The sequence below is a fragment of the Branchiostoma lanceolatum genome, chromosome 2 (assembly GCF_035083965.1).
Source record: "Branchiostoma lanceolatum isolate klBraLanc5 chromosome 2, klBraLanc5.hap2, whole genome shotgun sequence".
NCBI lineage: Eukaryota > Metazoa > Chordata > Leptocardii > Amphioxiformes > Branchiostomatidae > Branchiostoma > Branchiostoma lanceolatum.
Genome location: NC_089723.1, coordinates 16,714,238 through 16,738,107, shown reverse-complemented (window position 1 = coordinate 16,738,107; position 23,870 = coordinate 16,714,238). Strand labels below are relative to the sequence as shown.

At 41.7% G+C, this 23,870-nt stretch overlaps 3 protein-coding genes across 4 annotated transcripts; 1 reads left to right on the top strand and 2 right to left on the bottom strand.

Annotated features, from left to right (window-relative positions):
* Positions 1 to 492: 492 nt before the first annotated feature.
* LOC136426878 (serine-rich adhesin for platelets-like) lies at positions 493 to 7,572 on the bottom strand. Its single transcript, XM_066415599.1, has 3 exons — positions 7,555 to 7,572; positions 1,536 to 6,908; positions 493 to 612 (listed from the first exon to the last, which is right to left on the bottom strand). Exons 1-3 carry the CDS (start codon positions 7,570 to 7,572, stop codon positions 493 to 495), a joined length of 5,511 nt encoding a protein of 1,836 aa, XP_066271696.1.
* A 2,589-nt stretch (positions 7,573 to 10,161) lies between these two features.
* On the top strand, positions 10,162 to 12,666 carry LOC136427636 (Rieske domain-containing protein-like). The gene is made up of 3 exons (XM_066416661.1): positions 10,162 to 10,614; positions 11,296 to 11,330; positions 12,142 to 12,666. Exons 1-3 carry the CDS (start codon positions 10,437 to 10,439, stop codon positions 12,427 to 12,429), a joined length of 501 nt encoding a protein of 166 aa, XP_066272758.1. The 5' UTR covers positions 10,162 to 10,436; the 3' UTR covers positions 12,430 to 12,666.
* A 425-nt stretch (positions 12,667 to 13,091) lies between these two features.
* LOC136427635 (uncharacterized) lies at positions 13,092 to 23,634 on the bottom strand. Of its 2 annotated transcripts, none has more exons than XM_066416660.1 (15): positions 23,400 to 23,634; positions 22,321 to 22,438; positions 21,808 to 21,922; positions 21,448 to 21,574; positions 20,750 to 20,860; positions 20,095 to 20,184; positions 19,712 to 19,851; positions 18,873 to 18,971; positions 18,236 to 18,359; positions 17,483 to 17,652; positions 17,110 to 17,270; positions 16,567 to 16,763; positions 16,100 to 16,311; positions 15,557 to 15,744; positions 13,092 to 15,213 (listed from the first exon to the last, which is right to left on the bottom strand). In XM_066416660.1, the coding sequence occupies exons 2-15, from the start codon at positions 22,421 to 22,423 to the stop codon at positions 13,325 to 13,327; spliced, it is 3,726 nt and encodes a 1,241-aa protein (XP_066272757.1). In that variant the 5' UTR covers positions 22,424 to 22,438; positions 23,400 to 23,634; the 3' UTR covers positions 13,092 to 13,324. The 2 variants fall into 2 exon arrangements, with proteins under 2 accessions (XP_066272757.1, XP_066272756.1); XM_066416659.1 differs by having other exon boundaries at positions 22,321 to 22,483; positions 23,400 to 23,632.
* Positions 23,635 to 23,870: the final 236 nt, after the last annotated feature.

Sequence of the window (23,870 nt, the reverse complement as noted above, 5' to 3'; positions counted from 1 at the left end):
GCAGTCAAATTTTCTTTATATCTCTCCAGCCACTAAAGTCATACTTTCAGTTTAAGTAAAAGTTTGATACAAATAACAAGGCATAAGAAGAGAATATATGCTGTGTATACGAGTAAATGAGGTGTATACAAAGAGAAAACATTGGCTATCTTTACCTCGGTCTTCTCAGGAGTACTAGTCCTTGCCTTCTTCTTGTTGCCAGCTTCATCTCTCCTCACAATCTCCTGGGGGGTCCTTTTTTCAGCTGCTCCTTCATGGCGTTCATTACCAGTTTTCCGCTGCTTCTGGACAACTTCTGTTTGTTCCATCTGTCTCTGAATTTCAATGTTATTTCCTGTACTCTGTGACTTTGCCTCTTGTTGATCTTCCTGCACTGTACTAGATGTGGAGGCGACAGTCTTTTCTTTTCCTTGTGCACCTCTTGGAGATAATACATACTTTTTCTTCATCGTATCATCTGTCTGTGATGGAGGAATCACATTGTCCATTGTGTCAATGTCTTGTGTTTCTGTTTCGTCTATACTTGGTGCCTCTGAGGTGCTCCTTGACGTTGACGATGGTGCAGCCAATCTTGTATTTTTCTTGGTCCTTTGCTTTGCTCTCTGCGCATTTCTTGTATGAGCAGCATCACTGTTACCATTCTCAATAATCCTATCCTTAGAACTGCCCATATTGACCCCAGAAGGTAAAGTGTTTGGTGCCTCTTCAATGGCCACTAGGTATTTTTTCTTAGTTTTACCTTCCACTGATCTTACATGAGATGAAGCTGATGAAACAGGCAGAACTAGTCGAGAACCAGACAGCTGTTGGATCTGACTCATCAGGAGGCTTTGTCCTTGCAAACCTCTTCTGCCATCTTTTGCTGTTTGTCGGTTTTTCTGGCCAACTGACCTTCCTTCATCCTCCTCTACTCTCTTCTTCTGCTTGGATGTTTTAGAATAACTATGATCATTTCTTTCACCCATCTCCATAGTAGTTGAAAAGCTCGAAGAACTTTTTTGCTCTTTCCTTCCCTTTGTGGTAAGTTTTTGGATAGCTTCCTCTTTAGCCTGTCTCTTCTTTGGAGGGAGTAGTTGTTGAGGGCTTGAGTAGTCGTGGTCCACATGAGCCCTTCTCTTTCTTTGTCCGTGTTTCAATCCTGTGATTGATGTATGCTGCACTCCAGCTTGTGCTGAAGTTACTGGCTGTCCAATAGCTTCATAGTGACTAGGTTCAGCCAACAGAGCCCCTTGTCTAACTTCATCATACTTGGTTACGCTACTGACTGCATCTCTTTTAGTCTCCATCTCTAAATTCTCATCCTTCCCTCCACTTGGGGTCCCTCCTTTACTTGCTGCTTTTTCAGAACCCTGATCAGAAGTTGTGCTGGAAATGCAGCATGATGACCGTAAGATATTGCCAGAGGGAGTTTTTCTAATCAAAACTTGTCTGCGCTGCCTTTGCTCCTCTGTTTGCTTCACAAAAGGACTTTGCATTTGAGTTGGCTCTCTTTCTATTGGTTGAATTCCAACATCTGTAGGCAGTTCATCTGTTACCTGGTTGTTTTGTTTGGGTGCTATTTCTTCTTCAAAAGCAGGCCCTTTTGTTGGTTCAAAGTGATCTTTCAATATGGGTTCTATTCCCGACATGTAGTCTGAAAGTAGCTGGTCTCCCTCAACATCTTGACTGAAAGGCTTGAACACCTCCAATGTTTCCTCCTCCTGCCGTGTGTCTCCTGGACTTGAGTAGTCAGCAACAAGTGGCTTCAATGGTGTTGACCAGTCTTCTTCACTGGACTTACTGGTGTTTAGAACCAGATGAAGATCTCCCTGCATTTCTTCCTTGGGTACTACAGATACTCCATTGCCTCCTTGGTACTCAAACAAGCTTCGTCTGCACGTCTTTTTCTGGCAAACTGTTCCCCCTACAGTATTTGCTGATTTAATGATAGGAGAGATGTCAACAGACTCAAGGAAGTCCTCTACGTCATCTTCTGGTACTTCAGGCCCCTGGCTGTGGTCACCAGGTATGAAACTGTAAGTACTACTTTCATCATCACTCGTCGCATCTTCCAACTCAGACACTGCACCAAGGTCCAGGTCATCTTCTGTAACAAAAACTGTCTCTGTTTGTTGACTTGTAAGTGGGCTAACATCATTGTGGGAGTTAGAGCCTTTACTGCTATTAGCCACTGCATTACTGGACTGACCCCTAGGTTGGTTTGAATTTTCATTCTCCGTAGCACCATCTTTGCTTGGAACAGAGCCATCCCAACCAGAGGCAGAGTCTTTAGTGATGACAGTGTCGTTATGATTGTCTTCAAAGTCAGATAATGTTTGGACGTTTGCTGGACTTACAGGATCATTTTCCTTGTTTGACTCTTCTTCAGGATTGTCTGAAACACTGCAGTCATTCTGTTCATCATTTTCCTCTGAGTCTACTGATTCTTCAGATGAAGTGTCTGACCCTGTACTGACTTCTGAGTCTGATGAACTTGTGTACACTTCCCAGGGTAAGGTTGACTTGTGACCTGGTTCACCTTCTCCATATATGGCATTGACAAACATATTGGCAAACATCTCCACACTTTCTTGACTCTGCATTGACAGCAATGAGTCCTCTAAACTATCCATACAACTTGTGTTCTCCTCTGCCTCAACTGCTGTTTGTATTGACGACACCTTTCCACTGAGCTGTAAATCATCAGTATCCATGTAGGTACTTGTAGCAGCTGTGGTGCTTGAACATGGTCCTATGCTTTCTGTTTCTGACATCTCAAGAGATTTCTCAGTAAACTTACTGTTAGGGCGGCCTATGTCATTCTGCACAAGTCCCGACTCAGATGGTGGCTTGGAACTGGCATTAATATTGGTCCCTGGTGCCAAAATGACATCATGATCATCAGCCTCATTACTATTGTGAAGACTCACCCTGGGTTCTTCCTCTGATGTTTCCATGGTGTTTGTGTCCGTCACAGTTGATGGCAGACTTTTGAAGCCACATTTCTCCCACACCCTTTGTATTGTTTCCTCCAAGTGTGCTCTCTGTTCTCTTTTCTCCTGACAAGGGTTGTTGTGCTGATTTCCTGTAGTCAACACTTCAAGATTTATTTCTGAATCTATGGTATTGCTGGTTGATGTATCTGCTTCTACTTGCAATTCCTGTCTGACGCTGTCTTGCACTTCATAAGTTGTAGTCTTACATGGAGTACTGTTGATACCATGACGGCTATTTTCGCCCTCTTTGCTCTTATCAGTATTGCTTGGCTCTTCGTTCAAGTCTATCTCATCTACGGTATAAGAGATGTCCCCAATCTTTCCAGAGGGTGGCAAGTCCAAATCGTCAGAGGTGATGTCGGTGGCCTTTCCAGAAGATACATTCTTGTCTTGTGTAGTGATGGCGTTGTCAGCTTCTGGGCAGCTTTTGTTTGACTTGTCAAACTCTTGTTCAATATGTTCCTCTTTAGATCCAGAGAGGCACTGTGGACAGGAGTTTTGTGGCAAATGTGGGCAACAATCTTCAATGGTACTGTTTTTGCTAGTGGTGACAACTAGTAAGGTTTCTTGGCTGCTGTCTGGTGACTTCTCAATGTTTGGTGTTCTGGTTACTGTATGTCTGTCTGCCTCATCACCTCTGCTTTCATCAGCATCTGCTGCAATAGCCAGCACTGACTGAGGACAGCTTTCTTGTTGTGGTAGCTGGGAGACAGTGTTTCTTTCCGTCTTGTCATCTTTCCTATCATACTGCTCAACAAGAGTCTCATTGTCCTGTGATAATGTCCTATCAGACCCAGCTTTGTCATCTTCAACCATTCTCTCTCCATCTTGAACTTCCTTGGAAGCTTTTGTCATAGCCGTGTTCTTCTCCTCTTTTGTGTTGGTTGACTTTGGTTTGTTCAGAAGGTACATCATAATTTCATCTTCCAGTCTGGTTAGTTGCACTGAAACCTCTTTCGTCACTTGGGAACTTTGGCAGTGCAGGTTTGTGTTTGTCTTGGTTACTGTCTCTGGTTCTGAAATTCCATCACTCATGGTACTTGTGGATGCTGTGGTTGGCTCATGAGATGATGACTCTTGTTGTTTCTCTGGTGTATCTATTATGATAATGCAAGAGTCATCTTTGTCTGTTGTTGCAGAAATGTCACTTTCTGTCTCATCAAATTTGTCGCCATCTTTCCCTGTGGTATCAGCAGTAATGCTGTCATTTGCACCTGTGATAGTGCCTTGCATACCAGCAACAAGAGCAGACTTGAGTTTATCCTTACTACTTGTACTCTGTCTACCTGTACCAGTGATGTCCATGAGTTGAGTGTCATCTGTGGTACTAACAATACAGCTATCTTCATCTGCAGTGCTATACATAGCATCAGACTCTGAGGTAGAATGGTCTAACTTAGACCTGTTGGTATCAACATCATGTGATTCTTCTTTGGCTGTAACATTTGAAGTGACATTGCTTGTAACTGCAATACTGGGATTGAACACAAGTATGTCTGTACTGTTTGGAACAGCTGTGGCATTTGAAGAAAGCTTGCTTGTACTGGCAGTGCTGTGAGGAATGCTTGTAGCATTTGTCTTAAGCCTGTTTGTGCCAGCTGTAGGTTTCAGTATACCTGTATGGGTGGATTTCTTTGTGCCTACAGTACTTAGAGCAGGTTTCTCTGTGTCTGGAATATTTGACTTTGGCATATCTGAAGTAGCCCCCAATGTCTCTCTAGAGGTTGTATCTGTGAAAGCCACATCAACTTTCACTTGGGCACTGGAATCATCTTTGACTGTCTGTGTGACATTGAAAACTGTCTTACTTTTTGTGGTGGTATAAGTGTCATGCCCATCTTTCTGAGATACACTGGGATTCTGCACATTAGCACACTTGAGGCTCTCAGGAGATTGTATTACTGTTTGGGATGTGCTTGTAAAAGTCCGTTTGCCAATGTCTCCAACCTTCTTCTTTAAGTTCTTACTGATGCTGGTTCCTTCTTTCCTTCTTTTCTTTGTGATTTTCTTCTTTGATACACCGGATTTCTCCTTGTTTCTGCTCCCAGACGCTCCACTTTGCGATGGTGCCATACCTTTCCCTTCCCTCACAGAAGACATCACACTGTCGGGTGCTGTACTTTGAACAGTGGGTTTGTTTGCTAAGTCACTCCCCATAGAATGTGAATTCTGATTGGCCAATGTCTCCAAGCAGCTGGATGGCTCTTTATCTCCTGTATGTGAGGTTGTTGTATGTTCTTTGCCTGTCCCTTTGTTCTTCTTTCCTTCCTTATGCGCTTTGGGCACACCAGCCTTAACGTCTCCAGGGGCATTTCCCATTTTGCTTTGGGCCTCATGATAGCTATTTTCACCAGGACCAAGTACAGTAGTCTCTATCTTTGCTCTCTTACTCCCCATTTTCTTCTTCCTCTTCTTCTTGTGTTCAGTTGATGCTACTGTTTTGTCTTCTTGCACTAACCTTGATAATGCGATCAAGTTGGCAAGACTTGACGTGTATGCACTGCCAAAGGTTTGAGGGGATCTGCTCATACCCTCCTTCTTAAATGCCTCCTTAAGTTTCTCAGAGCGACACACCGATTTGCTGACATCAGCATCTTGCTTTTTCCTGATCTTTTTGGTGGCCTTTGAATCAGTGGCAACATCTGTTGGTGTCACATAACTTGTTTTAATCTTGTACTCTTTCTTCTTACCACATTTGTCAGTACCAGATTTTTTCGACTTCTTCACCTTCCCTTGTTTTCCATTAGCAGGATGTTTACCCTTAGCTGATGGGTTTTCTCCATTTGTGTGTGATGCTGCTACAGAAGAAGGTATCTTGAAAACTTTGTTTTGTTTACCAACATCTGACAACTTTGTCTGTGCTAAAGACTTCCTGAGGGACAGTTCATCCTCTGAAGAAGATTCCTCTCCACTACTGGACTCAGAGCTAGAAGAACTCGTATCAGAAGGAAGGGCTGTACGGGCACAAGAGGCTTGGATGACATCCGGCTCACTAGTTTTCCTTTCCATGTGGATCTCTCCTTTCATGACAGTGTTAACATGCTTGGTTCCTTGGTTGACCAGACTGCCATTCCTGTCCTTGGTGCTGAACGCTCCAGGATGACACAGTGTTTCTGATTGATGATCTAGCCCCTTGTTTCCTGATGACACAGCCCCTTTTCTCTCTCCCTTATCAATATTCATCTTCTTCACATGATACTTAAACCCAGAGCTGTCTGTCACTTTTTGTGGTGAAGTTGTTCTCTCCTTGGTGCTGAAACCACTATCTAATGGCTGTGTCTTTTCCGTTCTGTCTGTAGGAGTCTGACTGTGGACTGGCATGTCTACCCTCCTTCCTCCACCACTTGTTAAAGGGGAATGGGACAAGGCCATCAACATTGCCCTTGCCGTCAGCTTGGCAAATTCCATTTGCATTGACCTGCGCCTAGATGATCCCTTTGTCTTGCTGAAATTCTTACTTCCAAAAGGATGACTGGAACCAACACCAGACTCCAGTGACCTCTTCCTTGACCTACTTCTGCCTCGCTTTTTCTTCTTCTTCTTCTTGACCACAGAGACATGTTTGCTTGTACCTGATCCCCCAGGGAGTTGAACATCACTGGGAACAGAGGATTTGGTTCCTGGTGCTAAGCTCTCCACTGTTAGCCCATCTGTATGCCCTGCTGATCCACTGCTGCTTGAAGACTCTGAGATTCTGTTGTCTATTATACCACGTTCCTCAGATTCCTGTGGTATGCCTTTGCCAGGTTCTTTATTGTAGGAGCCTTGGATGGTACTGTGCACAGCTCCACTTTCTGGGGAAGAGTTTACTACCTGTACCTGTGCTGATGATTCTCCATGGTTCCTCTGGCTGCTGCCTAACTGTTGCTGTACCTCAGCTTTCATTTCTGATGGAGCAATCTTATTTTTCTTCTTACGTGCCCGTGACTTTTCCTGCAAAATTGGAAAATATGAAAAAAATCATAATGAGATGGCACTTTGGAGTCAATGACCTTGAAAGTAAAACCTTTGTGAAATTCAATCTACTCATGTGAAGAACTCCAGATATGTTCCAAAGGACAAAAACTCAAAGCAGTTGAGGCTTCACCATTCATTTGATAAGCAAACTAGGGGGCCCAAACGTAAACAACTTACTCTCCCTTCCAAGAGCTATCAACCACTCAAAAATCATGGCCATAGCATGTCCAGTACACAAGATATCAAACCTGGAAGTTCAGCGGCAATACCATAGCAAGCCACTAGGGGGCCCAATATCTAATCACTTCGAGGTCTCAAGAAGACCTACCCACAGACCAAATATTATGACAATCAATCAAGGCATTCTCAAGTTATTGTGAGATACACACACACACACACACACACACACACACACACACACACACACACACACACACACACACACACACACAAACACACACACACACGAACGCTGACGAAAACATAACCTTCTAGGTGAAGGTAAAGATATATTCATTTGCAGGCAATCAAGGATAAACAGCTTATTGTGGTCTTGTTTTGGAATGCCTGATACTACAATGCAAAAAAATTGAAAGCACAGATGTCTGTAATTCACACATACCTTTTTCTTCTTCTCCATTGTTGTCTTGTCTCTTGTCTTCTACTGACTAGCTATGACAGGCATCAGTAGAAAAACCTGGATAGCATATTTCATACAATGTCAACCAGAATACAGCTTGGATGAGTTATCATGTTAATTTATATATTTTACCTCAATATATAATCTTCAGGCAAAAGTTTGCTTCCTGTTAAAGCAGAGTTATAACAAGTATGGGGAATAGTGATGAATATCATGCTTATTGACATAGAAAACATATTCAACCAAAATAAAGTGAGACAGTTCTATTTTACCCCATTTCTAAAATGGAATAGTACTGTTACAAATTTTTATAACACATAGGAACACAGCCAGACTTTCTGTTCTTCCACCTACTTTCATTAAACTTTCTCCCACAACATTTATGATCCTAACATTTCCTTTTTGGCATGTCCTTGACCTGGTTGCTGTGATTTTTTCTGGTGACAGGTTACCACTGACTATTTTCCTTATTCACATTAATTGATCCCCATTCACACAATTTGTGTCATACATGTCAGTAAGGAAACCTTTTCAGTAGTGCCCTGAGCGCTGGCCCTCAAGGGGGGAATAGGTCAGATTATGATGCCCCCGGTAAACTACAATATTCGTTTCCTTCTAATTCTGCAGGCAAACATTGCCATCCATGACCAGCTCAACCTTGCCACTATCCGATAACAACCATAATTAACCCAGACACCTTGGGTAAATTTGGCCCCTGGCCAGCAGGACAGACCAAACCTTAAGGCACATCATGACAAACAAACAGACCAAAAACAATACCGTTTTCATGGCAGTAAAAATCCTCAAGAATTATGGATTATCAGTCTCCTTGTTTTGATGTGCCAGGAACCAAATCTTCCCTCAGTTTAGCTAGTGGAACAGGCGTATTAATTGCTGTTGGAGCTCTGCCCCACCACTGGGAATATCACCTTCCACCCCTGCTTGTTCTGACACATTTCTCACAGGGGCCCTCTCCCACCCTCACTGGCGCCTGCCATGTCTGCCCCCAGATTGATTGACAACTCATTTTACATGTGCCGAACTCTTTGAAGTTTTCCAGAACTTATAGAAAAGTAAAATTGCCAGCTTTATTAATCTAGTTGTCTGGATGGTGGATTTTACTTTGAGTTTACTCTTTTTTTAGTTTTAGTCTTGCCAATGATTGTGAACAATTTTATGAACATTTCTACAGTAAAGTTGCTTTTTTTAATGTGGATCACGTGATAAACTTTCCCAGGCCAGAGCAGGTGCACACTTCTACAACAACCCGCCATTTTGGACAAAATCTCGACATAATAATCTTTCTAATAAAAATCACAATATTCACAAGATTGTCAACCTCTTGCAATAATCAAAGAATCTTGGGATAGTCTGTAAGTCTTAAGTTCATTGTTCTATCATAATGGCACATCATATTTGTACAGACCATTGAACAAAATAAAGAGAGAAACAGGGAAACACCATAGACCATGAGTCCGGTAATATATATACAAATGTACACAGTACATGTGAATTTTAGTAGTAACTTTGTGTTAGAACTAGATTCTGCATATCTGTAAGCATAACTCAGTTTATCCGATAAAGTTTCCAAGCGTAGCACATTAATTTCATTTTCTAGCAAAGTTCATTACCAGATTTCTGTTCCGGGCCAAGACCCGTTCCCTGACCGCAGTTGAACCTCTCAGCTCCGCTATCCCACGCTCAAAAACTTTCAACATGAAGTTCTTCCATCGCCTTAAAATGTCGTTCATCAACACTGATCCTGTCAACTTCAATCACAAAACTTTGGAGGGTATGTATGAGAAGAAAAGTTGCCTTACCTCCGCACAGATGTCTTACCGTCCATCTTGTACAAGGTCCCGCTTCAAACTCACTTCAAACTTCTGGGATGGCGGGAAAGTTGGCTGTTCCCTTCTTTCTGCCTCCCCCCTCCCTGATAGTCGTTCAAATCTATACCATTTGCCAAACGGTCAGAAGATATGGCTAACAATGTTTCTAATCATTAAACAAGTAGCTACGTTAAATTTCAGATGTTATGATATGATCAACTTCATAATTTTAAGACGTATTCGTCGGGTAGGAAACTAGATGGAATAGCAAATCAACCACCTTGCCTCCCTTCAGGAGGCGTGGTCTACCAGGACTATTAAAGGGTAGGATTAGAAATCAATGTCAAAACATCACGTTCATCAATTAAGTCTTACTTTCACTGAAACTATGTTTTCGTCTCACTTGTTTTGAGAGAACATTTTTGTTTTTATCTAGGGATGAGGTATTTAGTGCTGTGAGTTGGCAGTGGTTGCATATTCTATGCCTTTTATAAACCTTACAATAAATCCTCTCTGCACAAGTCAAGAGGGGAAAGAGGACTATACAAAAGGGACATCTAGCGGCAAATATCAAAACTGCCTCGAAGTCGACGCCTTAATTTTGGCGTCTTGGCGAAAATTGTCCTGCGATATTAAAACTCTCAACTAGAATATCACCGACCATTTTCATACAAAGTCTACATGGCGGCTATGATATCACGATTGCTTTCATCCACCATGACGATATTCTTAAAACAAATGCCCCCTCCCCCTCTGATTAATGGCATAGTCCATAACCCACTTCCGGGTTCCCCAGTTTGACTGAACGTGTGTGTACTGAGGTTCAGCACGACTGAAACGTTCAACATCATTCTCAAAGGACAGGTACAAGCACAAAAGCCATTTAGATCAGTGACTCAACATCCACTGGCCCTGAGAGTTTGTTTTGTAGGCGTGAGTGCGAGGCTCTCTGACGCTGTGCTGAAGTCTTATCTGTGGGTAAAGTGACCTTTGGTGTTTTCAAGCAGCCACTTTGAGGACACAACCAGGCTTGCAATGGACGGGGCTGTGGCCGCTACACCGTCCCCCGATCCCAGTAAGCAGGAACCTGTGCTGGTGTGTACGGAGGCGCAGCTGCTGAGGGAGGGCAGGTGGAGCGGACAGGTGCACGGCAGGGACGTGGTGGTCTTCCACCACCAGGGCGGCTGCTACACCATGGACAGGATATGTCATCGTGAGTTTGAACTCTATGTAGAACTGGTGTTGCACTAGATACTTGATGAACCGAGCTTACAATGTAGATATTCGCCAGTAATGCTCAAAATAACACAAGTCAATATGTGCAGTTACCAGTGTCCATTGTGTAAAGATAGGAAACACCTGTGTGTGCATCCTATGGTTGCTAAGTAACGTGCAACGTCCTCCTAATTACTCTGATAAAGGTAAAATGGGGATGGGAACTGGAGGTAATCGATTCCTCTATGACCTACATATGTCCAAAAAGCCCTTTATACCATGAGTATTATACTTAGCAGGGGTTTATCTAAATCAGGAAAGAGGGGCGCTGCACCCTCTTGTTTCAGCCCAGCACCCCCTTGTCGAATTCAGATTTTAGCTTAATATCCAGCATACAGTCTTTCCTCAGTAATGGATTCTTCCATAAACGCATATAATTCGGTCCCTCACCTGTGTGTACTCCCTCTTATTCAATTTTTCTAGAAAAACCCCTGCTTAGTCTATCATCATTGCCTGTCAAGCACACCATGTGCAAAGGGTTCGGGTGTATCAAATTTCAAATTGTATTAGAATGGTTGTCCCATATGGAACATATCACAGTGTTGCTTAGCACCGAACAGCGGAGCATTGGAAGGTGATGCATTAATAATGGAGTCTTTTATTTCCTTTCTCTTCATAGATGCAGGAGGACCTTTAGAAGATGGTGACATAGAGGTAATCTGTCAAAGTAACCTTTCAGTTTAAGATTTGCTCTGTAAGATGGAAGTGAGGGCCCTTCAAAACCTTAGACTGAAACTTTGGACTTGTTTTGATCAGGCTCACAGCCTTCTACACCATAACTTAGATGTGTTGATGCTGGGAGGACATTCAGTCAAATACTGTCGCATGGTTTTTATTTTGCGCTAAGGGGAAAATAGAGTGCGGTGGTTTTAATTTCGCGGCAGTGCTATTGTCACATACTGCTACAGTATTGGACAAAAATGTTTGCGGTGGTTTTAAGTTTCCGGTGAAACGGTCAACGCAAACATAAAACCACTGCAAACGTTTTACACTAAGCACTTTATTGTGGGTAGTCACTAAATGATAGGTAGTAATAATGGGTTAATAATGACCTCTTTTTGCATAATGCAGCCAATTCAGCATGCACTGTAGCACATTGTAGCTATTGAATATGTGCAATCAAGGCGCAATGGACCAGAAACATCTGTTCCAATATTGATGGAAGCTGAATAAAAGGCTTGAAAGTGTAACAGCAGCCCTAGTGCCTAGCGCTGAGCCACTCTGTTTGTTTCATTCCAGATCTGCGTTTCAATTTACTTGTAACCCATACAGAAGTGTATTTAAGAACTTCATTATATAATCTAGTATGTGTTTTTATAATCACTAAAGATTTCTAGCTAAACTTTAGCACTCTGAAGTAGCCGTTTTGTACCCAATTCCCTATCGGTTACAGAGTTAGGCAGCAGGGAGATCATTAAAAATGGTCATACTCTTTTTTTTTACTGATTTCTACTTTCCATTGTAGGACATAGCAGGTCATGCCTGTATTGTCTGCCCCTGGCACAAGATCAAGATCACCCTAGACACTGGTGAGAGTCTCTACCGCGCCATTGACCCGGCCACAATAAAGCAGAGGCCACCCAGGACAAGATGGACATCAAAAGGGGTGAAACAACGAATGCACACTGCTGAAGTCAGGGATGGAAACGTTTATGTGACTTTGTCAAACAACGAACAGAAGGTCGATTCTGACTATTACTACTCAGAGGAGTACAAAAAGTTAGTCAGTGCAAGCAAAAGAGGCACAACTTGAGCTAAGTACACAATGGCAATCTATAAAATATTTTTCAATGAAAGTCAACATAATGCCACTTTCAATGCAGATGCTCAACAATTCTCTAATAGTGGAACTGATATGGTCAGGAAAGGTGAATTTCTCAATGTTTTTAGTCCTGTCTTGCCAGTGAAGCTACCCAGGCTTCTTCATTAGTTTGTCAAGGAACCAAGTGTTTTTTTCTTCAATTTTCGAATTAAATTTATGACAATCTGATGTTATCTGCATTGTCTTTCAGGTGTGACAGCTTCCATTGTTCCACATATAGAAATGCTTCACATATTGTTTTCACCATGACGTTCTGTTTTATCTTCTGTTATTCAATATTTCTGACAGTTGCACTAATCTTTCAAACAGTAGTTCAAAAGTATTCAACTATATGCCATTCAGAATATACACATGAAACTTGAGGACCCATCATGCATAACAATAGACATGAAAACATCTACCATTAATCATTAAAACTACATTAACCTTTCTTTAACTTCTCAGGAAAATTTCATAGCAGCGTTTGGCAACTGAGGTGAATCAAATAGAAGTTACAATGATAACTTCCACTGGAAACAACTTATCTAGAATTTGAAAGATCAACTTACTAATAAAACAGTTCAATTTCATCAAACAACCAGACAGGGTTAGAAAATAACTATGACAAAGACACATCTGAAACTTCAGTCAAGACCCTATACATAAAAACTTTCTTGAAGATATCAACTGTTACAACAAAACAGATCTACTGAAGTCATCATGGATAACAGTTACTAATTCTACTAGAATTGTCATATCTGACAAAATATTTTTCTCTACAACATCACAAGTCAAAAACATGTTCTACGTATAGTTAAAAAAACAGTATGTGCAATGTGACAATAGTTCAAACATAGGTCTCAACTCTTGTTTTCTTTTTATCACACATTTGTGGACCATGCTCACCATCTACTCCATTTCTATTCTCCATACAGTCACCTCTTCCAAAGGTCTCTACCTCCCTGGTGAATTCCATCTTTCTATCTTTCTCTAGAGTTGCAGTAGGCTGGGTATCTTTGACAATCTTCTCCTTGCTCTGCCCATCTCCAAGCATCCAGTTGTCTTCTGGACCATCTTCACTTCCCTCACTGCCATCTGATGAGCTTTCTGACATCTCCACAGCTTTCACTGTTGGTGACTCCAGCATTCTGATGTTGGTTAGCTGAGACTTTATGGGAACAATCTCTTCCAAGGCTTTGGTCAAGGATGAGACTTCCAGACTTGAAGTAGATGTGATGCTGCCATCCTTACTTTCACTGTCAGGCCTTCTCGTGTTGCTGATCGATGTACTATAATTGAGCACGGCTGAAGATGTAATGGCAGAAACCTCCAGGCTGGTTTCGGAGAGGATGCTGTCATTCCTGGACCTACTTGTAAGGCTTGCCTGTACTTTTGCCAGATGAGAACCCTCCACTGGCACTGGTTGATCTTCTGTTGTCAGGTCTTCATCCTCTCTTGCCATTGGGTTACTGTGAGTTGATGGTGAATCTCCTTTCGCCCCATTGTCTTGTTGGTCCAAACTTGTCACAGACATTTCCAAGGCAGAAATTTGGGTCAAGTCATCCTCAAAAGCTGACCTTTCTTGGAGAGACTGCAAGAGTTTGTTGTGAACTACATGTGAGGCTCCACCATTTTTGCTGAGAGCATGAGATGCCGGATCCAGCTGGAGAGACTCCTTGCTTGTTGAGCTGCCACTGTCACTGTCCACCTCACTGTCACTGCTTTCCTCTGTACCACTGCTGATGAAGCTTGAGTCAGTTGTGAAGCTCATCTTGTCCATGGCCTGGCATTCCTGCAGGGACTTGAATCGGTAGTCCAGAAAATGTTGCCGGTCCAGCAGATTTGCTGGTATCTCACTGTCTTTGATTTCTACATTATCACCTTCTCCTATGCTAGCAATATCTTGTGCTTTGTTATTGCTGACACAGGGGCTTTGCTGCTTTTCTACTTGCTGTGGCCAGTGATGAACCTCAATAGGAGCTGTAGAAGACCCTGCCTCCATTGTTGACATGATGACACTATCTTGCTCCTGAGCTTCCATGTAGAACGATTCTTTTCCATCCAAACTGAGAGATACGGCAGAATCATCCGCCTTACTCAACTCTTGGTAGTCTGTCACTGTAGCTGCTGACCCGTCAATAGCTGATTGCCAGTGCAAATCAGTAGTGTTTGCCTCTGAGATGGTGGTGGTGCTGTCATCCTTGTCAGGCAGTTTAGATGTACTTGTGACAATTGGAGACTCTTTAGATCTGGCCTTTTCATCAGATCCGTTCAGATTTGATTTTGCTTCCATTTGCTTCTTCTCCTTTTCACTAGATGACATTTCTTCCCTCTCTGCACTGTCCAAGGAAGGATCTGCATCTTGTGCAGCCAATTCAGATTGTGATGCTCTGTTTGATTTTGTACCCTGTCCCCTTGCTTTGGCTTCAAATGATTGAATGAGCTGCCCAACAGACTTGGACTTCCTGGCTAGGAAGCTCCATCGCTTACTCATCAAGCTGGAGCTAGTGCTTGGCTCATAATGGGGCTGCAGAGGACTCTCTTTCAGGACAGGTTGTTGTCTCTGAAGCAGCCTGCTTGTCACGATCGGTGTGGAGTGGGTGTGCTGTTGTCCAGGCATGTAGGTGTCGTATATCTCAATGTCCTCGGGGTTGTTGTATATCTTGAGGTGGTGGTCCCTTCTGATGATGACCACACCTTCGTCTGCCTCACTGGCAGCACTCTTCTCATGGAAAGCTGTTTTGAACACACACTTTGAAATTAGAAGATAGTCAAAAGAAGGGACAACTTTTCCTATCCATTGTAAACAATGAGTATGCCACTTTTGAAGAAAACCACCAATTACTAAAAGAGTACATGAACTTAAAAATCATGCCATCTATTTTGACAGAAGGCAATCAAACTATATGACATAGTATGTAACATAGAACATGCCATAGCCAACCTCCCCAAAAATCTTTGGAGTGAAATATAGAATTTACAGAAATAAAAAAAAATTAGCATCTTAGTTAACTAGCATGTGTACCTCATCTATACTGATGAATTTAATCCTTATTTTGTAAAGCCCTGTTTGCCTTACCTTGTCTGTTATTAGTACTCAGCCAGTGAATGGGGCTCTCCTGGAAGGTGAAATTGTCCTCCCTGATGTTGCTGACAGCGTGTAGAGCGTTGTCGAGCACAGTCTGGAACTTTGGAGGGAAGGGCGGGAGGTTCTCCTTGTCACTTGTGTCAAAGGCAGACAGACTCCCCTGCTTTGGTAGCAATCTCCTGTACAGAATATAACAATGACATAAAGCTATCATAATTGTACTTTCTAAATCATCATTAAAAGTGCTACAGGTAACACAAGCTTCCATTATGCATTTGTCACTGGACATTTTGGTTATTTCAACTGAACAAATCAAAGAGCTAACAGTATAAGTGATATCATTTTTTCATGGTAGTAGGAAACCTATGTCAAATTATATCTTGGGTGTAAATGCATATCTTAATTCAATTATTTGTTGCCATGTCTGTTGACAGGTTGTTGTGTTTTGGTTGTTTCTTAACAACCAAAACACAACAACCAGTCAACAGACAAAGCAACAAATAATTGAATTAAGAGATGTGTTTACACCGTTACCTGTTTGGACTTTTCTTCATTGAACTAGTCCTGTTGCATTGGATGCTGCTATTCTCATCTAAACAGTCAGGCAGGGAAGCAACCAGGTCCTGATCAGTCATGGAGTCTTGGGTTGTGTCCATGGTTGTTTGACCAAGGCAACTAGGTGATGCACCAACAGTGTAGGTACATCTGGACACCTGCCCAGGGGACTTATTTGGAGGCTGCAGGACCTGTAGTGTTGGAAATATGGTGAATGTAAACAATGTACCTCTAGTTTCTCACAAATTGGCTAACAGTTCAGACACCTAAATGCAATGTATTAAGAACAATTACTGACACCATATTTACATGTATATTATCTGTAGGAACACTGACAGTGCAACAGAAAAGAAACAGGATTGTGTATAAAGATGGACCTAAAATCTGAGCTTTCCATGTTCAATATCTGGTCTTTCAACATCATGAAAAACCTGGGCAGGAGTTACCTCTAGTTCCCTGCAGAGTTGTTCCCTGTATGATGTGAGTGGAGTGAGCCTGTCCACACCCCTGTAAGACAGGCCACAGGTCACCAGATGGTCCAGCCCCAGCGGAACACTGCCTTCCTCCATCTGAAGGAGCCTCTTGCCAGTAGCAACATGTCTGCGGAAGTCATGAGCCTCCAAAGACTCAAAGGGTACTTGTCCTGTAGACAGTAGAGGCAGAATCCTTCAGTCTAGTACTGACAGAGAACTTGAGGGTATGTTAGAAAATTTATGCATCTAAAATGGATACCTGATGTTTTCAAAGAATCTGTTAGTGTGTTTAACTCTTTTAAGTCTAATGTTTTAGAATGTCTTCACACTGATATGCTTTTTACACACATTTTTATTGGCTGAATCATAACTTGGAGGTGCATTTTCTTTGACCTACCTACCTCAATCTAGCTCATCCAAAATGACAGTTACATTGCGAGACATGTTAACTCTCTATTAAATTTTGTGTTATTTCAGCTATGGTACATGTAATGGTTAGCAAACATCAATACCAACCTGTATAGATCTCGAAGATGAGAGCACAGAAGCTGTAGATGTCACTCTTGGTGGTTGGGGGCCTCCCTGCATGGATCTCAGGGGCTAACCAGTTATAAGCTGCCAGTGGCCTGGAGTTTTGCAGCACCAGGGACTTCTTTTGCAGAGCTTGGTTCTCACATCTTGAAAAGAGAAAGATGGTTAGATCAGTAAGGATAGCTTATACGTATGGACAAAACATCCTATTACCATACTTCATATTGATAATAAGAAAAATAGGTACAGTTGTATTTCCTCCAATGCCACACCTAATTAAATACACTTTGCCCTCTGTCTGTGACAGTGTTTCACAGAACTTGAAATGTAGAAGGTTATTTATTGATAACATACTCACTTTTTAACAGCATACTCAAAGTTGCCCAGCTTGCAGATGTCTCCATGGGTAATGTATGCAGCATGCGAGGTGATGCAGCAGTGCAGGATGCCCCTGGTGTGGATGTAGATGAGGGCTTCGCAGATCTGCAGGAGAAAGCTGACCACCCTCTCTTCTTTGAACAGCAGTCTCTGGATGAGAGAAACAAAAGGACTGATCTTAAAACAACTTAGTGATGATAGATGGCACATCTTTATCAAAGGATGGGAAGCTTTCATACAGATAACTTTGTTTATCATGGAGATCATTTTTTTCTGGAACGGCTGATTAAAAGTGCAATTTGCTTCACCAAACTGCATAACATTCAGAATCCACATTTATCACTGTAGGCTGCAGGGTAACTGACAATTTCAATACTGAGATAGCTCTAACTATTCCAAAACTGTCTATAACAGGTTTAAGCTACATGTTATTTGACTACCATATATACTGTAAATGCAGAAATGTTTGCGAGGAGTTAATTTCTCGGTAGGGACAAAATGGAGTGTTCACGGTGGTTTTGAGTTCGGGTTTGAAAAAATAGTAGCGCTACAGTCACACAATGGAACGGCTTTTTGCGGTGGTTTTAAGTTTGCGGTAAAGAGTTCACCACAAAAACCCCGGATGGTAAAACCACTGCAAAGCTAGCAATAAGTACTTTTGGGCAACACAGGAACCTAGTCATGAGTCACAACACTGAGTCAGCAAAAGATATATACAATATAGAACACTAACCTCCTGATGCAACAGGTAGAAGAGAGTCTTTGACTCCACTTGTTCAAACACCAGCATCATGTTGTCCAGCAGAGCACTGTGGGTCACCGCCATCAGGAGCAGCAGGTTTGGATGACGCAAATGGCTGAAAATGAAACAAACCGAATAGACTGACTCTATTATACTACCAATAGCTTTTTAAGATATAGAGATCACAACCTAAGGGAGCAGCAAGTGACAGATAATATTGATTATCAGCACACTCTCTTTGATATATTCTATAAATTCTCAAAATATAACAACCTTACAGAAGTGGTGGTCAAGACAGTCTGATATCGAGTTCAGCACCAAGGACAGGGACACCACATTTTCTTCACAGTACCAAAGCTTTGGTTTCAAACCGGGTAATTTTAATCAAAACTCAACACTATGTGATAAATAAGGTGATGGAATTAATGAGTAAGAATAAGGCCACACCAATTTAATTTCTTGGTTAACACTGGGTCAGGTGCACATTTTCACCCCAGCCTTCTGTTTTAATGATGCCCTCGTGCTAAAATTTTACCCAAAAAATCTGTTAACCAAGAAATTAAATTGGTGTGGCCAAAGAGAAAACATGTACATTTGTATAGGATGAATAAGAGTCATCTCTACCTACCCTAAAGTCTGTACTTCATCCATCAAAAGATCCAGTCTAGCCCTGTCTTCTGTCCGTTCCAACTGTTTTACTGTGACCCTACTGTGGTTCCAGTTCATTCTGAAAAATAGAGCTTTCCAATCATTACCTGATCTAAGAAATACCACATTAGAGTATGTTAAGTATTTCCATCTACCATTCTATGCTTCCATCACATAATCTGAATACGAAGCTTCTGTTAAATGTATGTTTCTGTATGATGACGTTCTTGTGACAAAATAGGTAAGGGTCAAAATAAAGCCAATTTTCAAGTAAACAAAAATATGATATCAACCATAATTTACTGTTAAAGGCATCCAGAGCATTTTATGAGGATTGAAATTTGAATTTAAAAAAACTCCAATTTCTAGTCATTTCTACACATAGTAATGTACACATATCGACATTAAAGGAGCAAAGATACGATGTCATTGTGTGGTGAGAACTGATAGAAAATCCAAGCCCTAATAGACTGATCCTGACTGTCCATCACAATTAGCGGTTTGACCAATGAGAGAGTGACTGCATGTCCGTCAATATTTGCATTTTTATGTTTTAATTTTGCATTTCTGTTTTGATGGAGGTGGGGGGGGCTATGGTATCGGTCTATTTACACTAGGCGCATGAAACTAAAAGATCACCATGTAGCTTATTTTTGTGCCACTTTTGAGCATTTTTGATAAGAAATCCACACGCAAATATGGTAAACAGTGGCATTAAATGTCAATTTCATAAAGATAACAGCAACTAGAATATTTCCAGTTTTCAAGCCTCATAAAATGCTCTGGGTGCCTTTAAGATAATTTCTAAACAGCTCTTACTTTTGCACAGTGAAGAATCCTCCAGTCACATACTTGAACGCAGACGAGCCCCCCTCAACCTTTGACAGCTGAGTCTCAGGAATGATGGGGATCGTGGAGATGTAGCCTGATGGTTGGTTGTTCCCACTCCCAGTGTACATCTAATAAATATGTTAGAGGTCAGTCACATGAATGTATTAAGAACAGAGATGTGCTAGTTTTTTCAAACTAAAAACAATGTGCTCAATGCAGGTTTAGAAGGAATAAGGACATACAGTCTAGAAGGGTTGTGTAGAAATGTGGATGTTACACTGAATATCTTGGCAGACATAACACAAATTACAGATGGTACTTAACACTGTGAAATAAACCTAGATGACAAGTGTATGTAGTTCTATAAATACCCTTCCATATCCAAGAAGTTCCACACTTTTCTTTCCCCTTGGCATATTGGGATGCAGGGCTAACAAGGAGCTGGCTGATGACTTAGTCTCCTGTGGACCAAATAGAAAACTATCATCTGACAATTCTGTATTTCAATTTTGTAATTCTGTAATTCAATTTTGATACATAGGAGTAGCTTGCTCTACATACAAGGCAGGCCTAAAGCTGTTTTTGACATTATAATCAATTCTATACATTCATATATACATTCGCATGTGGGGTCGTGTGGCGCAACGGCAGAGCGTTCGACTCAGAACCAAGAGGTCCCGAGTTTGAATCCTGTCATGTCACCGATCTTGTGCCCTTGGGAAAGGCACTTTACACGACTTTCCTCACTCAACCCAGGTGTAAATGGGTACCTGACTTCGGTTGGGGAAGCTCGTATTGAGGTCACCTGGTGGCACCGAATGGCAGGCGCCCAGACCCTTGCGACAGTTCCACAAAATGCAAGTGTGGATAAGATATTATATATATGTTGTGTATTGTGTGAAACCTGTAATATCCTGTATCAATTCAGCGCTAATAGGCTGCCATTGCGGGTAATTTCTGACCAATAAAAAATCATTATCATTTATAAATGGGCAAACTACTGGCTTTTAATACTGGCTGCATTACCATTATCGTGGTGATTTCCCCATTGCTGAGGGCCACTGCGTGCATGTACATCTGGTCCAGTAGGATCAGCATCTTCTTATTCTTCTTCTTGTCTCTCTCCAGTGCCCAATCCTGAAGGAGTACAAAAACACCTTTAATCCAAAAAATCACAAGACCTATCTGTACAGATATATGGAACAGTGGTGTTCACCTTTTAGCCTTGAGGTTAAGGTGTGAAGCCAGTAATCTGGCTGCCCGGTTTTGGCGCGGGTTCGAATCCTGGGGGCCAGGAGACTGTTTCTACTCGCTTCTTTAATTTGTTTCACTGGTTCCCACACCGACCCTGTGAGCCTGGCAAAAAGTGTGTCGCACAGGGATATTGAACTCGGAGATTCGAGGACGAATCTCACAAAGAAAAGGGGGAGTAGTGTAACAGTGGGGTTCAAGCGCTTCCAACTGACCAGCCTAACTGGTCTACACCTTTTAGCCTAGTGGTTAAGGCGTGACGCCTGTGATCTGGCTGCCTGGTTTCGGCGCGGGTTCGAATCCCAGGGGCCAGGAGACTGTTTCTACTCGCTTCTTTGTTTCATATATAATTCTCTACATGATTGAATCTATAGTACCTACTACTAAAGGCATATGTGATATACTCAATGCAAGTTCTCTGCAAAGATGCAATGCTTTACATGACTGAATATATTATGATAAGTGCACCCTACCTTTGGTGTCCTTCCCTCATTATCATGCAGCCTGATGTTTCCCCCTGCCCTGACCAGTCTCAACAGGATGCCAGTCTTGCAGCTCCAGGCAGCGGCATGGACAGGGGTGCTGCCATTGTCTGAACGTCTGTGGAAAAACGGCATTAGGCAAAACATTCATTTTTTTCTTATTCACTTCACAACATGTGTGTGTTGCCCCGAATTGTGATTATACCGGCTATATAGATACAGATAGTCCTACAAAACATTTTGTACTCAGATATAGAACTACTATCTGGTATACAAACCGGTATCCCATCTTTTGTGTATGGCAAAATGTAGGTAACATTATCTTTCATATCTATAAGGACAATAACTTACTCATTTGCATTTGCTCCATACTTAAGGAGAAGCTTCACAGTCTTCTCTTTACCCAGGTAACAGGCACAGAAGAGAGCTGTCTGGTCTCTAGAATTGGGATAATCCACCCTCGTCCCTGTAGAAACAAATGGCACATGTATTGATAGATCTAGTTCCAAGAAGCATTGACATATCAACTCCAATATGTCAGTACTCAAAACATCCATCGTAAGGTGCAACTATTCTTCTGTTATCTTCAAACTTTTTTCCAGGTATCCCGTGTTAATGTATTGTGGGGCAGTATTGCGTAATGTTGTATTGATGTGTATAATTATGTATTTTTTAAGCACCACAGGAAGAATAGCTACATTCATATTGTAAGCTACTTGTGGATCCCAAATAAAGTCAAGTCAAAGACTATGATGTAAATGAATGATATACTGGAGAAACTTGGAACATGCTAGTACAGCCATTTTGAGTGCAAAGAAACACAATTTTTTTCCAGAAAATGCTTACAATATAGAGATGTCTTACCTTCCTTTAGAAGTTTCTTGACATTATGGACCTTCCCTTTCCTGGTTGCAGCGTGCAGCTGTCCACCCTGGCCATCTTCAGAGAGCCATCCAAGGGAAATCATGGCTGAGGTTGAAACCTGGAGAATTTCTTAAGTCATTGAAGCTGGTGCCTATACCTTTTCCTGTAAGAAGTTCAGATACGGGTTTTCTAAAGATAACTAATAAGTAGACTACAAGCATTGTGGCAGAAACTGAATCTGCATATCTCTGCCCTATTCAGAAGCACATTCTGTTCTATCTGCTTAAAGAAAGTATAGAGTAGAGTAGAGTAGATCCTTTCGGCCAGGTAGGAAGGTCATATTCCAATTTAGGCCGCTCATCCCTTTACTGGATCATGATTCCAGGCTTGTGAGGGCAGTCTAATACTTTGTGGTTGTAGACTTTGATAGAGGATGTTTTTTATATGCCCACTTACATTTTCTCTTATGCGTAAACCCCAGTGTTTCAGCTTCCTATGTGAAAGCAAATATGCTTGTCCTCATCATACAACTTAGCTATAAGAACAATTCAGTTGCTGCACACGAGAAAATGTATGATTGTTTCTGTAGCCAAAATCACATCTAAACTTGTCTCCTTACATCTGCCTCCTTCTTACAGTTCCCGATGTATTTCCTTTGATTGTTTATCAAAAAGAAGAAGAATTTCGGGTGACCGCTGGTGACTCTAGCGGGACTGGGAAACCCAAGGTCACGTAATAAGGGAGGACTGTTTCCTAACATGTTACAAGTGAGATCTACTAATACTTCCTTCGAGGAATAGTCAAAGGTAAAGAATCGGATTGCTTTTATGATATCTGAAAATTGCAAAGGATCCGTCGCGCTACATACTTTGTACGGAAATAGGTTTAATGACTTGTCACAAATAACTTGCGAAGGGACGACAAATATAAGGTCAAATTATCCAAAGATGATCATTTTCGTCAAACTCAAGAACGAACGATTCAACGCTAGCGACCTTTTCACAATCAGCAAACTGACACGCTTATAAATATGCATTTTAAGTGAGGCTGGAGGTTGTAAAAGTCCTAACACTACTTACCAGATTTCCTGTCTTGACTTTGTTGCAATACTGACAAATATTTGCACGTCAGGCGTAAAAGTCGTCTGATGGAACTGCCGCCATTTTTGTTGAGCCGTGCGTCATCCAATCAGATAGCGTCGAATATCACTCGTTCCCAGGGCGACTATATTAGTGACGTGTGAAGATATCGTTGCACACGTTATTAATTTTCCCCCGATAGATTATCATTTTACCGTGGACAATTATGACGCTTTGGCAATATATTTTCCATCTACCTTTCATACTGTTATGTAAAGGGGACTAGAATTTACCGTTGTTATTTATTTGTTATCGAAACGTTCCGAAAGCAACAGTTTAACTAGTAACGTTACCATGCCCTTGATGAGCTTGAAAATGATGTTACGTTATAAGAAAATGAGGGCACAGACTATTTCATCGAACTTTTAATTAACCTTCCATACACGTATTCTTAATATCGATTTTTCCATA

What these genes read in the sequence shown, in the direction of transcription:
- LOC136426878 (XM_066415599.1), bottom strand. An exon ending in CACCCAAACAAAACAACCAG is followed by an intron (nt 613 to 1,535) that starts GTAACAGATGAA and finishes TGCTCATACAAG; the next exon opens with AAATGCGCAGAGAGCAAAGC.
- LOC136427636 (XM_066416661.1), top strand. Translation starts at nt 10,437, where the DNA reads ATGGACGGGGCTGTGGCCGCTACACCGTCCCCCGATCCCAGTAAGCAG. An exon ending in CATGGACAGGATATGTCATC is followed by an intron (nt 10,615 to 11,295) that starts GTGAGTTTGAAC and finishes TTCTCTTCATAG; the next exon opens with ATGCAGGAGGACCTTTAGAA. An exon ending in TAGAAGATGGTGACATAGAG is followed by an intron (nt 11,331 to 12,141) that starts GTAATCTGTCAA and finishes TTTCCATTGTAG; the next exon opens with GACATAGCAGGTCATGCCTG.
- LOC136427635 (XM_066416660.1), bottom strand. Translation starts at nt 22,423, where the DNA reads ATGATTTCCCTTGGATGGCTCTCTGAAGATGGCCAGGGTGGACAGCTG. An exon ending in ATGAGGGAAGGACACCAAAG is followed by an intron (nt 20,861 to 21,447) that starts GTAGGGTGCACT and finishes GTACTCCTTCAG; the next exon opens with GATTGGGCACTGGAGAGAGA. An exon ending in AACTCTGCAGGGAACTAGAG is followed by an intron (nt 16,312 to 16,566) that starts GTAACTCCTGCC and finishes CCAACACTACAG; the next exon opens with GTCCTGCAGCCTCCAAATAA.